Source organism: Colius striatus, chromosome 19 (assembly GCF_028858725.1).
Source record: "Colius striatus isolate bColStr4 chromosome 19, bColStr4.1.hap1, whole genome shotgun sequence".
Lineage (NCBI taxonomy): Eukaryota > Metazoa > Chordata > Aves > Coliiformes > Coliidae > Colius > Colius striatus.
The window spans coordinates 4,313,703-4,326,384 of NC_084777.1; the positions used below are offsets into that span (position 1 = coordinate 4,313,703).

Below are 12,682 nucleotides of genomic sequence, written 5' to 3' on the forward strand. Positions count from 1 at the left end.
AATGGAAATACAGGATTAGAAATCTGAAATAGCTGATCTGCAAAGAATATTTCTCACAGAATGCTCTACAAGTGAGGCATTTATCTGCAAGTCAGAATGCTTTCCAAGGCAGGCCTTGAGGATGAAGTACTGCTTTGTTCTGGGAGGTCAAACAAGGCCATTTAGGAGTAATACAGCTACTTTCAGTGATACCACTTTTAAAAAACTCTCTGACCAATTGAGAAACTGTAAAAAAATGCTTTGGTTGTTTTTTTGTGTTTGTGAGGAGATTCTGCCATGAACTGCAGCCACATCTACTTCTTCTTTGCTGGCATTCATTGTGAGCCCTGGAGTTGTGAATCGGTTGAGGACAAATGTGGTAAATGTCAAATGAGATGGCTTTAGATGCAAGGAGACATTCCAGACTCATCTGGCTCCAGTTTTCATGCAGATGTGTAACACAGAAACTGAAGCAAAGGGACAATGCATCAGCTGTGCTCCAATGATGCAGTATTTCAAAATATATGTATTACTTTTCCTGAGGGAATAGATGTTAACTCTGTAAAAACACATGAAAGTACAGTTGCTGACAATATGACAACAGCTGAAGCTGCACTAAAATAACCAGAATGCCCATGATGGTTATTTTACTCAGTGCTGATTTTACTGCTCAACTTGAAGATAACTTTTTTTTCTCTCCTTTTTTCTATCAGTTCATTATTCTCTGTCCTTCTCCATTAGCCAAGTTCTATGCTATCAGTCCATACACCATGGCAATAAGTGCATGAGGATGGTCAGGTACAAGAGATGAAAATCCCCAGGAGATTATCTGCAAAGTGGTACTGTCTTATGTTTTCATTTGTGCTTTGGGTGAAAAGTTTGAAAGGATGTTTATGAAGCTGGAAACTGGTTTCAAACTGGGAGATGCTGCAAGCACCATGGAAAACAGAATACAATCAAGGCTTGATAGTTTAGAGAAAGAAATAGCTAGAAAATGGAGTGTAATTCCATAAAGTCAAGTACAACGTTTATATATCACAGATGTGGCTACAAGAACTCCTGTAGAAAAGACATGTGAATTACATTTGGTCACAGACTGAATGTCACCACCAGTGCTGTGGTCTTGCAAAGCAGGCAAGTGGTATGTATGAACACATGAACTGTCCCAGCATTTTGGTTTTGTGGGGTAGTCCTGCTTTACTCAATACTGATGAGGGCTTAGCACAAGTATTTGCTTTGGTTTGGCACCACATTTAATGAAAATGGACTGATTAGAGAGAGTTCAAATGGAATTGAAAGAAATATTCACAGGTCTTGAAGTTAATCTACAAGGAGAGTTTGAAGGAGTGATGGCTAAGCCCACAGAATAGAAGAGGGAAGGAAGCATCATAGCCTGCAGGTATGTAAAAGAAGCCTCCATGTACACAATCACTGTCATAAACTGATTGGAAATTAGGAAGCCTCCTGATGAGAAATGCAGTAGAGCACTGACATAGGATGCCTACCCCCCACTCCCCAGTCTAACCCCCCTCCACCCACTTGTCCCTTTGACATGTGCCAGAGGCATCAAGCACAAGGTCAGGTACATGGCACTGAAAAATCCTGGCATCAGTATAGCACTTCTCATTAGCACAGGGATTAGATAAAACTGCTCAAAGAATAGAAATAGCAGGTAGAGGGGAAAGAGTGGTTGCAAATCCTTCTGCATTTGTGGATCTGCATTGTTTTAAAGGCAAGAATCCAGAACTGCTCAGCATGCACCTGGGGAGGCTTTACATGGTGGAAGGCCTTGAGATGTTTTGGGGTTAATTTCTTTATTTTCACGTGGGATTTTGTGCTGCCTCTTAGTGAAAGCTAATTAGATGGGTTGATAGCAGAATGAGGAAGAAGCACCAGAGAGGATTTCTGTATGGCATAATGGAGCAAATTAAAGAACTTTTTGTACCTGTCTTTTTATATTCAAAGGCATTTGGGATTTTGGGAGGATTCCCCCAAAGAAGAGTGGGAAAATTTCCACTGATTTCAGATCCACTGGCACTCTAGCATGCCTTACCAGGACCAGACAGAAAGCATCTCAGTGATGCTTACCTCTCCTTCCTCAAAAGGGGAGCTCTGAACTGGTTCCTCCCACACACATAAATGCTACTGACTATAAATAGGAGTTTGACAAATGGCCCTTGTTTTTCCTTTCTCACCAGGCTCTAGTCATATCCTGAAAGTGCTTTCCTCTAACTCCAGGCTGCCTTCCAGCCCCTCCAGCAGCAGCCTGGACAGCTTGCTTGCTCAAGAGCCCTGACTTTGGGCACAGAGGATGCCCTGGAGGCGGAAGTGAGCTTGCACACATCAGAGAGTTATCTGCAGCGCTGTACTTCTGTATTCACTGAAGGGAATTCACACCGTATTCACACTGGAGGGAACTGGAAAAGGCTTTGTGTGTTTGCCACAGGTCCTGTGGTTCTCACTGTGGGAGCTTTTACTTGCCTCTGAACAGAAGTGGGATTAATTTGAGCTTTTAAGGTAAGACAGCTGAGCTAGGGGAAGGTGATTTTTATGGCTGTTGAAAATGGAGTAGTTTCCTTGACTTACAGAGAAATGTCCGTTACCAGTGGACGTCATTTTTGTTCTCTAATACTTCTTTGCTTGTATCAGACCTCTGTGTGCCTTTCTCCTACATGCACCTTTTGGAGGGAGCTGTCTCTGGCAGTTGCTTTTCTGTGAAATATGAGTTTATCAGCTAAAATAGTGACTGTATTAGCTCTACGAACACCTGATGTGATTGGCTTGGGTGGGTTTATTAAACTGCAAGAGGTGTGTGCTTTAGATGAATAAATGGAATCTATAGAAAGTAGAATCAAGTCAGAAAGGCTGCTCATGCATTTGTAACCGTGATTAGATGTCATTGAATTGAAAAGATTTCTTAAATGGTTTACAGGAACTGCCTCAGTGACTAAGAGATCTGGTTCCTACAGTCTGAGTCCTTCCGTGTTCCTGACTTCAGACAGACTGAATTAAAAAGACGCTGCTTGGCAAACCTCCTGCTCCTTTGAGAAAATAATCCATTTCTCCCACAGTGAGATATTTATACACAGTTTCACTTGCTTTTTTGTTCTTTGAGGGTTGAAAGCTGCTGAGAGCAAGAAGTGTCCCTCCCTTCTTCAACTCCAGAAGACATGATTTACAGGAAAGTGTTGGGATCCTTTGTTTGTCTGTTCGTTGTTGCTGCATTTATCTGGTAAGCATTTGATGGCAAGCTTGGTCATATTTGAAACATCTTGTCTATATATATATGCCATGGGAAAAAGCATAGTGGCAGAAAAATATAAGCAGTGCATTTTATGGAAAGTCCCTGCTAGAGCTGTAAGAAAGAACACTAATTTGTATAATATATAAAGTAACAGTAGCAGAGGGAGAAGAAAAAAAACCCAATTGTGTCTAAATTAGGCTGCTGACACCTTATCTGACTCAAACAGATGTTAACATACAGAATAGTCCAGTTACATTTCAGTTCAGACTTTAAAAGGGATTATTATCTGTCTCTGCAAGCAGTCTAAACTCACTCTGGTGTAACTAGGCATAGTTCTGTAGCTACCAAACACTGTTGCTTTCAAACACAGAATGTTTGTAGCTTCGACTATAGTGACTGCCATACAGATTGTCTTGAGCAAACTGATACGTTGTTTGAAAGGAATCAGACATCAGGCATTTCTATTAACTATGTAATTAGTCATTATTGTAAATGATACTGTATTTCTGAAGTCACAGTTTGCTCTTATTTCACTTTGGTGGTGGTTGCATTTCACCAGTAGTTAAGTGATTGTATATAAAAATCTACATAGATTGTGTTCAAAACTGAATAGAAAACAAAGCCTGTGCAGCCTATTTGTGTGCTGGGCACATTGAAGAATGCACAGACAGCATGTAACAGTCCAGGAAGTGGCAATGTGTCACATCAGTGTATGTTGCATATTGATCTGTTTGGACATCGACTTCTGTGTCTCCATTTCTGTGGACACTTTCCAAGAACATGTAGAACTACATTTTGTAAACCACTTGGTGTAAATAAGAATGCTTAGGTGTGTTGTTACAAGCCAGGTGGTTCTGGACTTGTTTTTGTCCCAAGCTTCCCATTTATGCTTTAGCAGCAATACATCAGGTAACATGTGACTACACTGGATCTCAGTAAAGCAGACGTGTAGTTAGTTACAGTTAATTCCCCAAATCTGTGCCAGATACAGAGAAGATCCTGGAAAATCCTAGGAAGATGTTTTTCAAAATTACCTATCTTTAAATGTTTCTTTGCTGTCACAGGATTATTGTTGGGAACAGAAAAGTGCACTACCTCCCATATTACCTTCCCTGCCCTGAAATCTTGTAAGTATTTCACTTTGTGTGTAGTGAATAACACAGGTCATTGTTACAGGAGCTCTACTTCACTGACAACAAGTAGTCACTTGTACTTCATTTTATGAATCTATGATTAGTCACTCTTTTAAAACAATATAGTAATAATGCAACCTTCTGTGCTTTAGTCTGCTTGCCCTCCAGGACAGCTCTATGTTTGTACAGCATGAGCAAGGCCTTGTTTGTTGTGTGTCACAGACAACATGCCTAACAGGTTAACATTGTTACCAGGGTGTAAGAGCACATGTACACACAGGATCTCTCTGTGCTGTGAGATGTGGATTAATTATTCCAGCTTGCTAGATGGAGAAACCTAAGTCAGAAGGATTAAATAAACAATTGTATAAGGAGTTTTGGCAGAGTTAGAACTAACCCCCCAATCTCCTCATCATATTCCTCTTCCTCACTTCTACAATCGGTGCTTTCCACTCATTTGATGAATGTAATTGTGTTGTGGCACCACTTGAGTCAGGACCACAAGCCTGCTCTGAACAAAATGAAAGGGTAGCTGCTTCTTCAGAAACTTTGCTATTTAAGGGGTCAGTTTCGTTGTGTCATGCAGCCTAAGGTTCAGTTAACTGACTCTGCATGGGTCCCAGAAGCAAAGCTTCTGCTTTTCCCAAGCCTACAGGTCTTGTAAAAGATGAAATGAAACAACAAAAAAAATCAAATAGAAATGGTGATCTCTTATAGAGGCATTTCTGATTGTTCCAAGCCATCTGAAAAACATTGTGTGTAGTAAGATACTTATTTCTCTGAATACTGTTTAAAGTGTGGTATATTTCGGGTAGTTCAGCCTTCCAGATGAACAGGGAACAGTTATGCAGGGAACTCAGCACATAAATGACCAGAACTTGCAGTCTTCAGCAAGCATGTGCTTCCCTAGATTTCTGGCCCCTAAACTCTGATTTACCCACAGTCTCAGACTGCTGCCAGCATCTCTCTGTCCCTGTTCCATTGTATGGTCTGTTTCAAAACTGCTACTCATCTGTCAGCCCTTGAATGTATATGCAGGCAATGTCTCACTCTCTGTATCAGAGCAGCATGCACAGCAACTGGAGCAAGGACTTAGGCATCTGCCAGTACAGCAGGAAGTTCTGAAGCTGAACCTGCTTCATGTTTTAGGAAAACCATTGCAATCTCTTTCTTTTCCCACCTCATCGTGCAGCTCTGTGAAGCTCCAATATACAGAAGCAAAACTAATCCAGCTTTTCCCCCAGTAAGTACTGGCTTTTTATTTCCTGACCTTTAAACTGCTGTTCTCTCTTCCAGGCATATTCATGTATTATTCAGTGGCTATTTCTTCCTTTTTACAGATTATTTTATCAGCAGCCAAGAGTGCTGGATCCAAAGTAAGTTGCTTTGTTTGAACTTCGTTGTTTGTTTCTGCTGACTTTGATTTGGGTGCTCTGTGACACAGTTTCAAAGCCTGAGTGCACACTGAACAAGTACCTTGTTGCAAGAGAAGTCAAACTGTACAGGTATGCTGCAGCTCACTGTGCTGCTGTAAGGTTGTTAGTCACTGTGTACTTGCCAGCATACCTACTGTAAATTCCCATTTAATGCATTAGTGCACATACAGCTGTTAACATGGTTATTGCCAGGGACTTTTTCTGAGATGGAAGATATATAATAGCTGGAACCAGTGAGAAATGCTTTCTGGAAATGTGTTGTAGCTGTAACCAGCTGTGGGAGAGCTTTGAATCCATTTCAGGGCAAAATTAGGCAGGTGCCTTGTATGACCTTCAGCCATAGTTTCAGCTAACCTGCTGGATCTTACATTGGAACAAACTGCAGGCATTCACACAGACAAGTCTCCATGAGAAACAGTCAAACCAGTGAGTTTAAACAGACATGGAAGATTTCAGGCAGCAGCAGCTAAAAAATGACTTGGGCAAATACTCCTTGTTAGCTCACGTTTGTTAGCAGTCTCCTTTTCGTCCAGCTCGTATCACCTGTCTCTTATCTCTAGCAGTTCACCTTCAACAGTCACCATTCTTTTTCATGTTGATAAACACACCCTGTTAGTACATTTTACCCCCTGCTATTCAAACAGGACATACTAGGCCTGAATATTTCTCTTCCATATTGGAGTAAATTATTACATGAATTCAACTAGTGTATACAGGACTAAATGAGGGGAAAAACATGTTGCTTTTAGTGTTCTGTGTTTTTCTGAAGGGGCTTCTTCTAGCATGCACTGAGAGGATGCATACCATGGGCGTGAGTCATTGGGAAATCTGGTGCAGCCCTTTAAAATGAAATGAAAGGTCCCTTCCAACCCTACCATCCTGGGATTCTATGAAAGAGCCCTGCTTAGGGAAGCAAACTTTCAGATTTCCTTCTGTCACTCTGTCCCCTGCCAAAATAAGGCAATGAACCCAGGAAGAGAACAGCTCTGTCAGTACATTTCCTACAGACCAAATTCTTCTTCATGTATAATTTAATCTTTTAATGATATGAATTACTATAGGAGGAAGTGAAATTGTTATTCTAGTATCGACTCAGTCTGCAAGTGTTAGATCTGGGTTGCAAATGGTTGCCTCAGCCATCAAACTGCTCCTCACAGGTGCCTTGGTTTGGTTTTTGTGCTATTATTGGCTTGGGAGCGTGTCAGATGGGCGACCGCTTCAGCCCCCGAGTCTGGCCTTGCACCAAGCATGACAAATTTCATTAGCAGAGCTCTACAGATCATTGTCTGGGGCAAGTGTGAGTGGGCTAGGGTAAATCACACATCATAAATGACAGCTTGTTTTAAAATCAAAAAGGTAAGAAAGAAACTCTGAAATAAGAAAGTTGAAATAGCATTGCATAGGTGTAATAGGGCACAATCAGACTCTACTGCATGTATATTCAGTATTTCCACTACCCACACAGGAGATTAAGGATTTGGTGTAACTTTGTTACACATTTGAATGATGGCACACATACAGAATTTTAAATGATATCCAAATGTGTTAAAACTATATATAAATTCTGTCATGCTGCAAGCTGTGTTTGAATAACACAGCAATGGGGTGTATTTGTATAGTAATTTTCATATTAATACTTGTATGTTAATCTGTATGTAGCAATCTGCCTCAGACTGATAGCAAATGTGCATAGCTTCTCATTCAGTGAGTTCAGTGGTCATTAAACTCTCCACAGCTGAAAAGTACTAGGAGCTTCAATGGGATTTTTAGCAGTTCCTTGGGGTTTTTTCCAATTCATTAAACAGTGGTTAATTTCATCCCAGCACCTGAAACGCCCATGGTTGGTAACCTTAAATAAGAGGGCAGGGAAAAAGATGTGAAGATATCATCATCCCTAATGACTTCATACTGATAAACACACTCTTGTTCTACCTGCCTTTTTAATGTTTCTTTCACATTTACTGGCCTCGAAACCAAGAGGAACTGTCACACTTCATTAACATTCTCTGTCCTTTCCTTCAGGCGTCAGGATGTGCTGACGGTTACACCATGGCTGGCCCCCATCATCTGGGAAGGAACCTTCAATTCTGAGATCCTAGACAGTGCCTACAGGCCACTGAATCTCACCATAGGAGTGACAGCCTTTGCTGTTGGAAAGTAAGTGAAGCACTCAGGGGCACAGTTCTTGGGCTGATGTACTTTCTCTGTCAAAAGATCATTTTGCTTCACCTTGTCCTCAGCAGAATGTGTGTCCCAAGCTGTAGTAACCTTTATGCCCGTGTACTGTGTCCATAGTTGTACAAGCCTACAGGATAGCAGACTCAGCACCCCAGGGACCTGGAAGCATGGTCGGCCTTGGGAGTTAGAGCTGTAGATAGGTGGGTAGTTGGTCAAAGCAGGGATAATCCACTCATTGCTTTTCCTCCACTCCACCTATTGCATGTATAGTGTATGGATCTGTACATCAGTAACTAGTCAACACCCCATCTCTTGTCTTCTTCTATTCATTGAAGTACCCTTCCCACTCCACCGTGCATAGCCCTGTCTCTGGTGTGCTATTCACGTGTTGTCTGCACAGATACACGAGGTTCGTGGGTCGCTTCTTGGAGTCAGCAGAGAAGCATTTCATGAAGGGCTATCGAGTGAACTATTATATCTTCACTGACAAGCCTGAGACAATTCCCCATGTCCAGCTGCAGCCTGGACGAAGGTTTGTCATCGTCCCCATCAAGAAATACCCCAGCTGGCAGGAGATCTCCATGCGCAGGATGGAGGCCATAAACAAGCACATAGCAGAGACGAGCCATCAGGAAGTGGACTATCTCTTCTGCCTGGACAGTGACATGGTGTTCCACAATGCCTGGGGGCCTGAGACCCTGGGTGATATAGTAGCAGCCATACACCCTGGCTATTTCAATGTCCCTCGAAGCCAGTTCCCTTATGAGAGAAGAAGCTCTTCAGCAGCCTACATCCCTGATGGAGAAGGGGACTTCTACTATGGAGGAGCCGTGTTTGGAGGACTGGTCAAGAAAGTGTATGAGTTCACCAAGACTTGCCACATGACCATCCTGGCAGATAAAGCCAATGGGATCATGGCAGCCTGGCAGGAAGAAAGTCATCTCAACAGGCACTTCCTCTCCAACAAACCCACCAAGGTGCTTTCTCCAGAGTATTTATGGGATGACAGGAAGCCAAAGCCCCCTGTAATTCACCTCATACGTTTTTCCACAGTGGATAAGAACTACAAAGAGATACGAGATTGACTCTGATCCCTGCAGAGGTGTCTTCCCCATAATCAAACCCACTGAACATTAACTCCTACAGACCATGCCCCACCATGAATTTTAGTTCCCAGTGTGAACAGACAAAGGAACATGTGGATAGTTTCTCTGTAGAACAGGAGTCTTAATGCTTTCCAGAAGCAGCAGCCAAAGTGGAGTTGAGAATTAAAATGTTTCCAGGTTCCTAATCTTTGTAAATACAAGCATCCCACTTGAGGCTGCAGCACCCAAGAAAGGCATCCAAAAGGCCAGTTATCAAATGCAAGGCTACCCTTACAGTAAGGCTGTGGATGCCTTTGCCTGAGAGTTTTCCTGAGGCCTAGCAGAAACTTAGCAAGATCAAAATGGTATTTGACATTCCTGTGGAGAAGATGAGCTAGAGTTACAGTAAAGACCTTTTCACTTAAAAAGAAACAAACAACTTTGTAAGGCAATTCATTTTCATGCACTGTGATTTAAACTTGCACCCTTTGTCAGGATCAGGAGGAAACGTGCTTGGAGCAAGTTATCCCTGATTAAGAGGCAGCGGGATTAGATTTCTTTGACCTTTTCAGCAGAAAGCTGGTGCCAGCCATTGCCAATAAGAACCCTGGTCTGACAGGACAAACAGTGTGAATGCATGTAGCAGTTATCTTCCAAAATCCAATCTGTGTTTTGGAGAAACACAAGTTTGGACAGAACTGGCACAGCTCAGACCCAGACTGAAAGTCTTGGGCTTTATTTCCCTCACAGATGTGCTCTGAACCTTTTCCCTGGTTCACATGTCTCTGTAGATCATGTAATCTTTTCCAACAGAGTAAATATGGTATTGAGAGGTTCCTGCTCCAATCCATCACTTCAGTCTTTTCCAGCTTTTTGAAGCTCTGTGAAATAAATTGGCTAGAAGCTGCTGGAGCTGGCAGGAAGAGCTGATGCATTTCCAGCAAACAGGGCCATTTCATTTTATAATGGAACGCTCTAGTGAAACTCTGAGTTCAGTCTAGAGCTAGAAGTAGGCCAGGGTTAACATCTTCTTTGCATGAATGTGATGAGAAGCCTGAACCAGGCATTTTGCAGCCTGACAGCTCACTTGGGTGAACAGGCCAGGGGAGTCCAAACACAGGGGAACAGCCACTGCTTGCCAACGACAACCGACTAATTGTGAGCTGAGGTCACAGCATGGAAGTCCCTGGGCCACCTCCCTTGCTGCAGCACATGTGCCATAAATGTCTTCTCCATTACCTCCCCAGGCATCCTACCAAAGGGCTGTGCAAGCCTGTGCCATGATCATTTAAAGTGAGCAGGCAGAGGGAGCACGGGGAGCAGCAGAGAACGGCGCTGCGCTATGTGCAGAGAGGAGAAGCAGGGGTGAAAGGGCTAAGCTGGCTGTTTCTAAGGGAACAGCTTAAAGAAAGACAAGACAAAAAGGCTCATTTGGCAGAGAGAGAGAAAATGAGGAAGAGGTGTCTGACTGTTCTTGCTTCTCTTCACATGATGAAATTGCTTTATGGCAGCGTATCAAGTATTCAAAGCTTTATGACCCCAGCACTGATTGCAGATAACTTAACGAGCCATTTCAGTCCTGAGTGAGCAGCCTGAAAATGGGACTTGCCAGTGCCACTGTAGGCACTTCATCCTCCAGAAGACTAAGTAGAAAAGCTTTTGCAGTACCCATAGTATAGATAAGGTACATAAAATACCTTCAGCTCAGAACCTCTAGTGGCATCTGGGTCTGTTGATTCATGCTTTATCCAGCAAAGGGGCTGCCCTATTGTATTTTCTCCAGACTGTTCTTAGTGATGTGATGCTGGAGGAAGACATCACTCTACATAACTAAACCAGAACTGAATCTCCTGTGAGGATGTCTGTTTGGTAACCAGGTACCTCATTTCAGCCAAAAGGCTGAAGAAATACCCTTATCCAAATATTTTTTAAATGCCCTCTATTCCCACCAAACCCAGGATGAATTCTGTATGTCTCTTATTGGTAAAACAATCGGCATCTGAAGCCCATCACTGAAACTGTGGTCTCATTAGGCCAGTTGTTATGTATACACATATACACAACCAGAAGGGGGTCTGACCTGCACTGGACAAGCCAAATCACTTTATCTCCTGATGTCAGTATCAAGCTCACAATACACAGCTGGTCTGTTCTGGATCTCTTTGAAAAAGCATTCATATCCAATAAAAACATGAAGTGATACAGGAGCCACAAATCCACAGATGAGCTGTACCAATGGCCAATTCCCATTCTGCCTTACTTCTGCTCTGAGTTGCTCTGTGTTTGCAGGCTCTGTTTGCAACCATTGGGCTTCATTTAAATTACTTGTAGTGCTGTGCAGATAGCCATAGCTTGTATTAAATCCACCATGAGAAGAAGTTCTCCAGCACACATGATGTGTGATAAAGGGTGATCTATGTTTCTGAGGTACCTGTACAAAAATCTGTGAAAGGCTTGGTCTGTGGCTCTGCTTCCTCCCTCCCCAGCATTTGACTGACTCCAGGACGCTGTGATGGACACAGTAAGAGCTTGATTTGTGTAGTGCCAAATGTGTTTATCTTCCTGGCAAGCCTGCAGCTTCTCCCCAGGGGAAGGTCTTGTGTCACATCTTATGTGACACAGTTCTGCTCGACAGGGCTGTGATTTAAAGCAGTATCTAGAAACTCCCTGTGTCTCCAGGGAGCAGGAAAATGTGACTGCAGAAACACAGTCCCCAGTGCAGTGTGGGAGATGCTGCCTGAATCAGCTCATGCCCTTCTCTAATTAATGAAAACCTGGACTTCTGTTGTCATCTCCTGCTGATTAATCCTCTTCCCTCCACACCAGCAGCAAGCTTTCCTTCTTTCAGTTGGACTGTGCAGCCTGAGGCTTGTGGGCAGTGTGTGAGCCTCACAAGATCCGCTTTCTGACCTGAATTCCCAACCAATATCTATTGCTCAGAGGGGAAACTGAGGCACGTGGTAGCAAGGCAGCAGACTGGCACTCTTGCATATGAGCTCTTCCTCCACTCACCACAGAGGACAATGCTGTCTCACATGTCCTTGTGCCAAGGGAATTTGAGCTTTGAAACATGCACACAGTGCTGTACTGCGTGAAAAGTGAATCACCACATGTAAATAAATCATCATCCAATTTACACTGCCTGAGAATCTGATCGTGCTTTCAAGGTATTTCTGACTCTGTGTGTCCTAAACCCAGCCTCAGATCAGTAGCTTGTTGCCTTCCCAAGGGCCCCTTGTTCTGTCCATCTCTTTCCACTTGGCTGGAACAGACTCATCATTCATTCTCCATCTAATTTAGGAGCCCATCTGACAGGCTTTTTCTTTCCTGGTGACTTGTGTGGTGCATTCATCCCCAAAAGAAAAAATTCTCTGGTGGGGGGCAAGAAATGGAAACTTCCAGCGCTGGATATGATCCCTGTGAGGCCAGACCATGATTCTCTTGTTCTGATAAGACAAGAATCATTTCCACTAAGACTGCCTGGCACCCTTTTCCAGTTGTATTCAGATTCCCCTTCACCCCACAGGTACTGTTGCCTCACATCAGTGGCTGTAAATGTCATTTTGAACCACTTTGTTACACAGCAATAGTTACAAGAGGAGTGGCCTCATCAAATCTTCTCTGTGT

General features: G+C 43.0%; 1 protein-coding gene across 3 annotated transcripts; it reads left to right on the forward strand.

Moving 5' to 3' along the window:
* Positions 1-1,295: 1,295 nt before the first annotated feature.
* On the forward strand, positions 1,296-12,191 carry GBGT1 (globoside alpha-1,3-N-acetylgalactosaminyltransferase 1 (FORS blood group)). Of its 3 annotated transcripts, none has more exons than XM_062011251.1 (8): positions 1,296-1,378; positions 2,178-2,496; positions 2,912-3,211; positions 4,288-4,350; positions 5,549-5,599; positions 5,697-5,732; positions 7,815-7,949; positions 8,371-12,191. In XM_062011251.1, the coding sequence occupies exons 3-8, from the start codon at positions 3,150-3,152 to the stop codon at positions 9,053-9,055; spliced, it is 1,032 nt and encodes a 343-aa protein (XP_061867235.1). In that variant the 5' UTR covers positions 1,296-1,378; positions 2,178-2,496; positions 2,912-3,149; the 3' UTR covers positions 9,056-12,191. The 3 variants fall into 3 exon arrangements, with proteins under 3 accessions (XP_061867235.1, XP_010193549.2, XP_061867236.1); XM_010195247.2 differs by having other exon boundaries at positions 3,095-3,211; XM_062011252.1 differs by lacking the exons at positions 1,296-1,378; positions 2,178-2,496; positions 2,912-3,211; positions 4,288-4,350 and having other exon boundaries at positions 5,476-5,599; positions 5,674-5,732.
* The last annotated feature ends 491 nt before the right edge of the window (positions 12,192-12,682 follow it).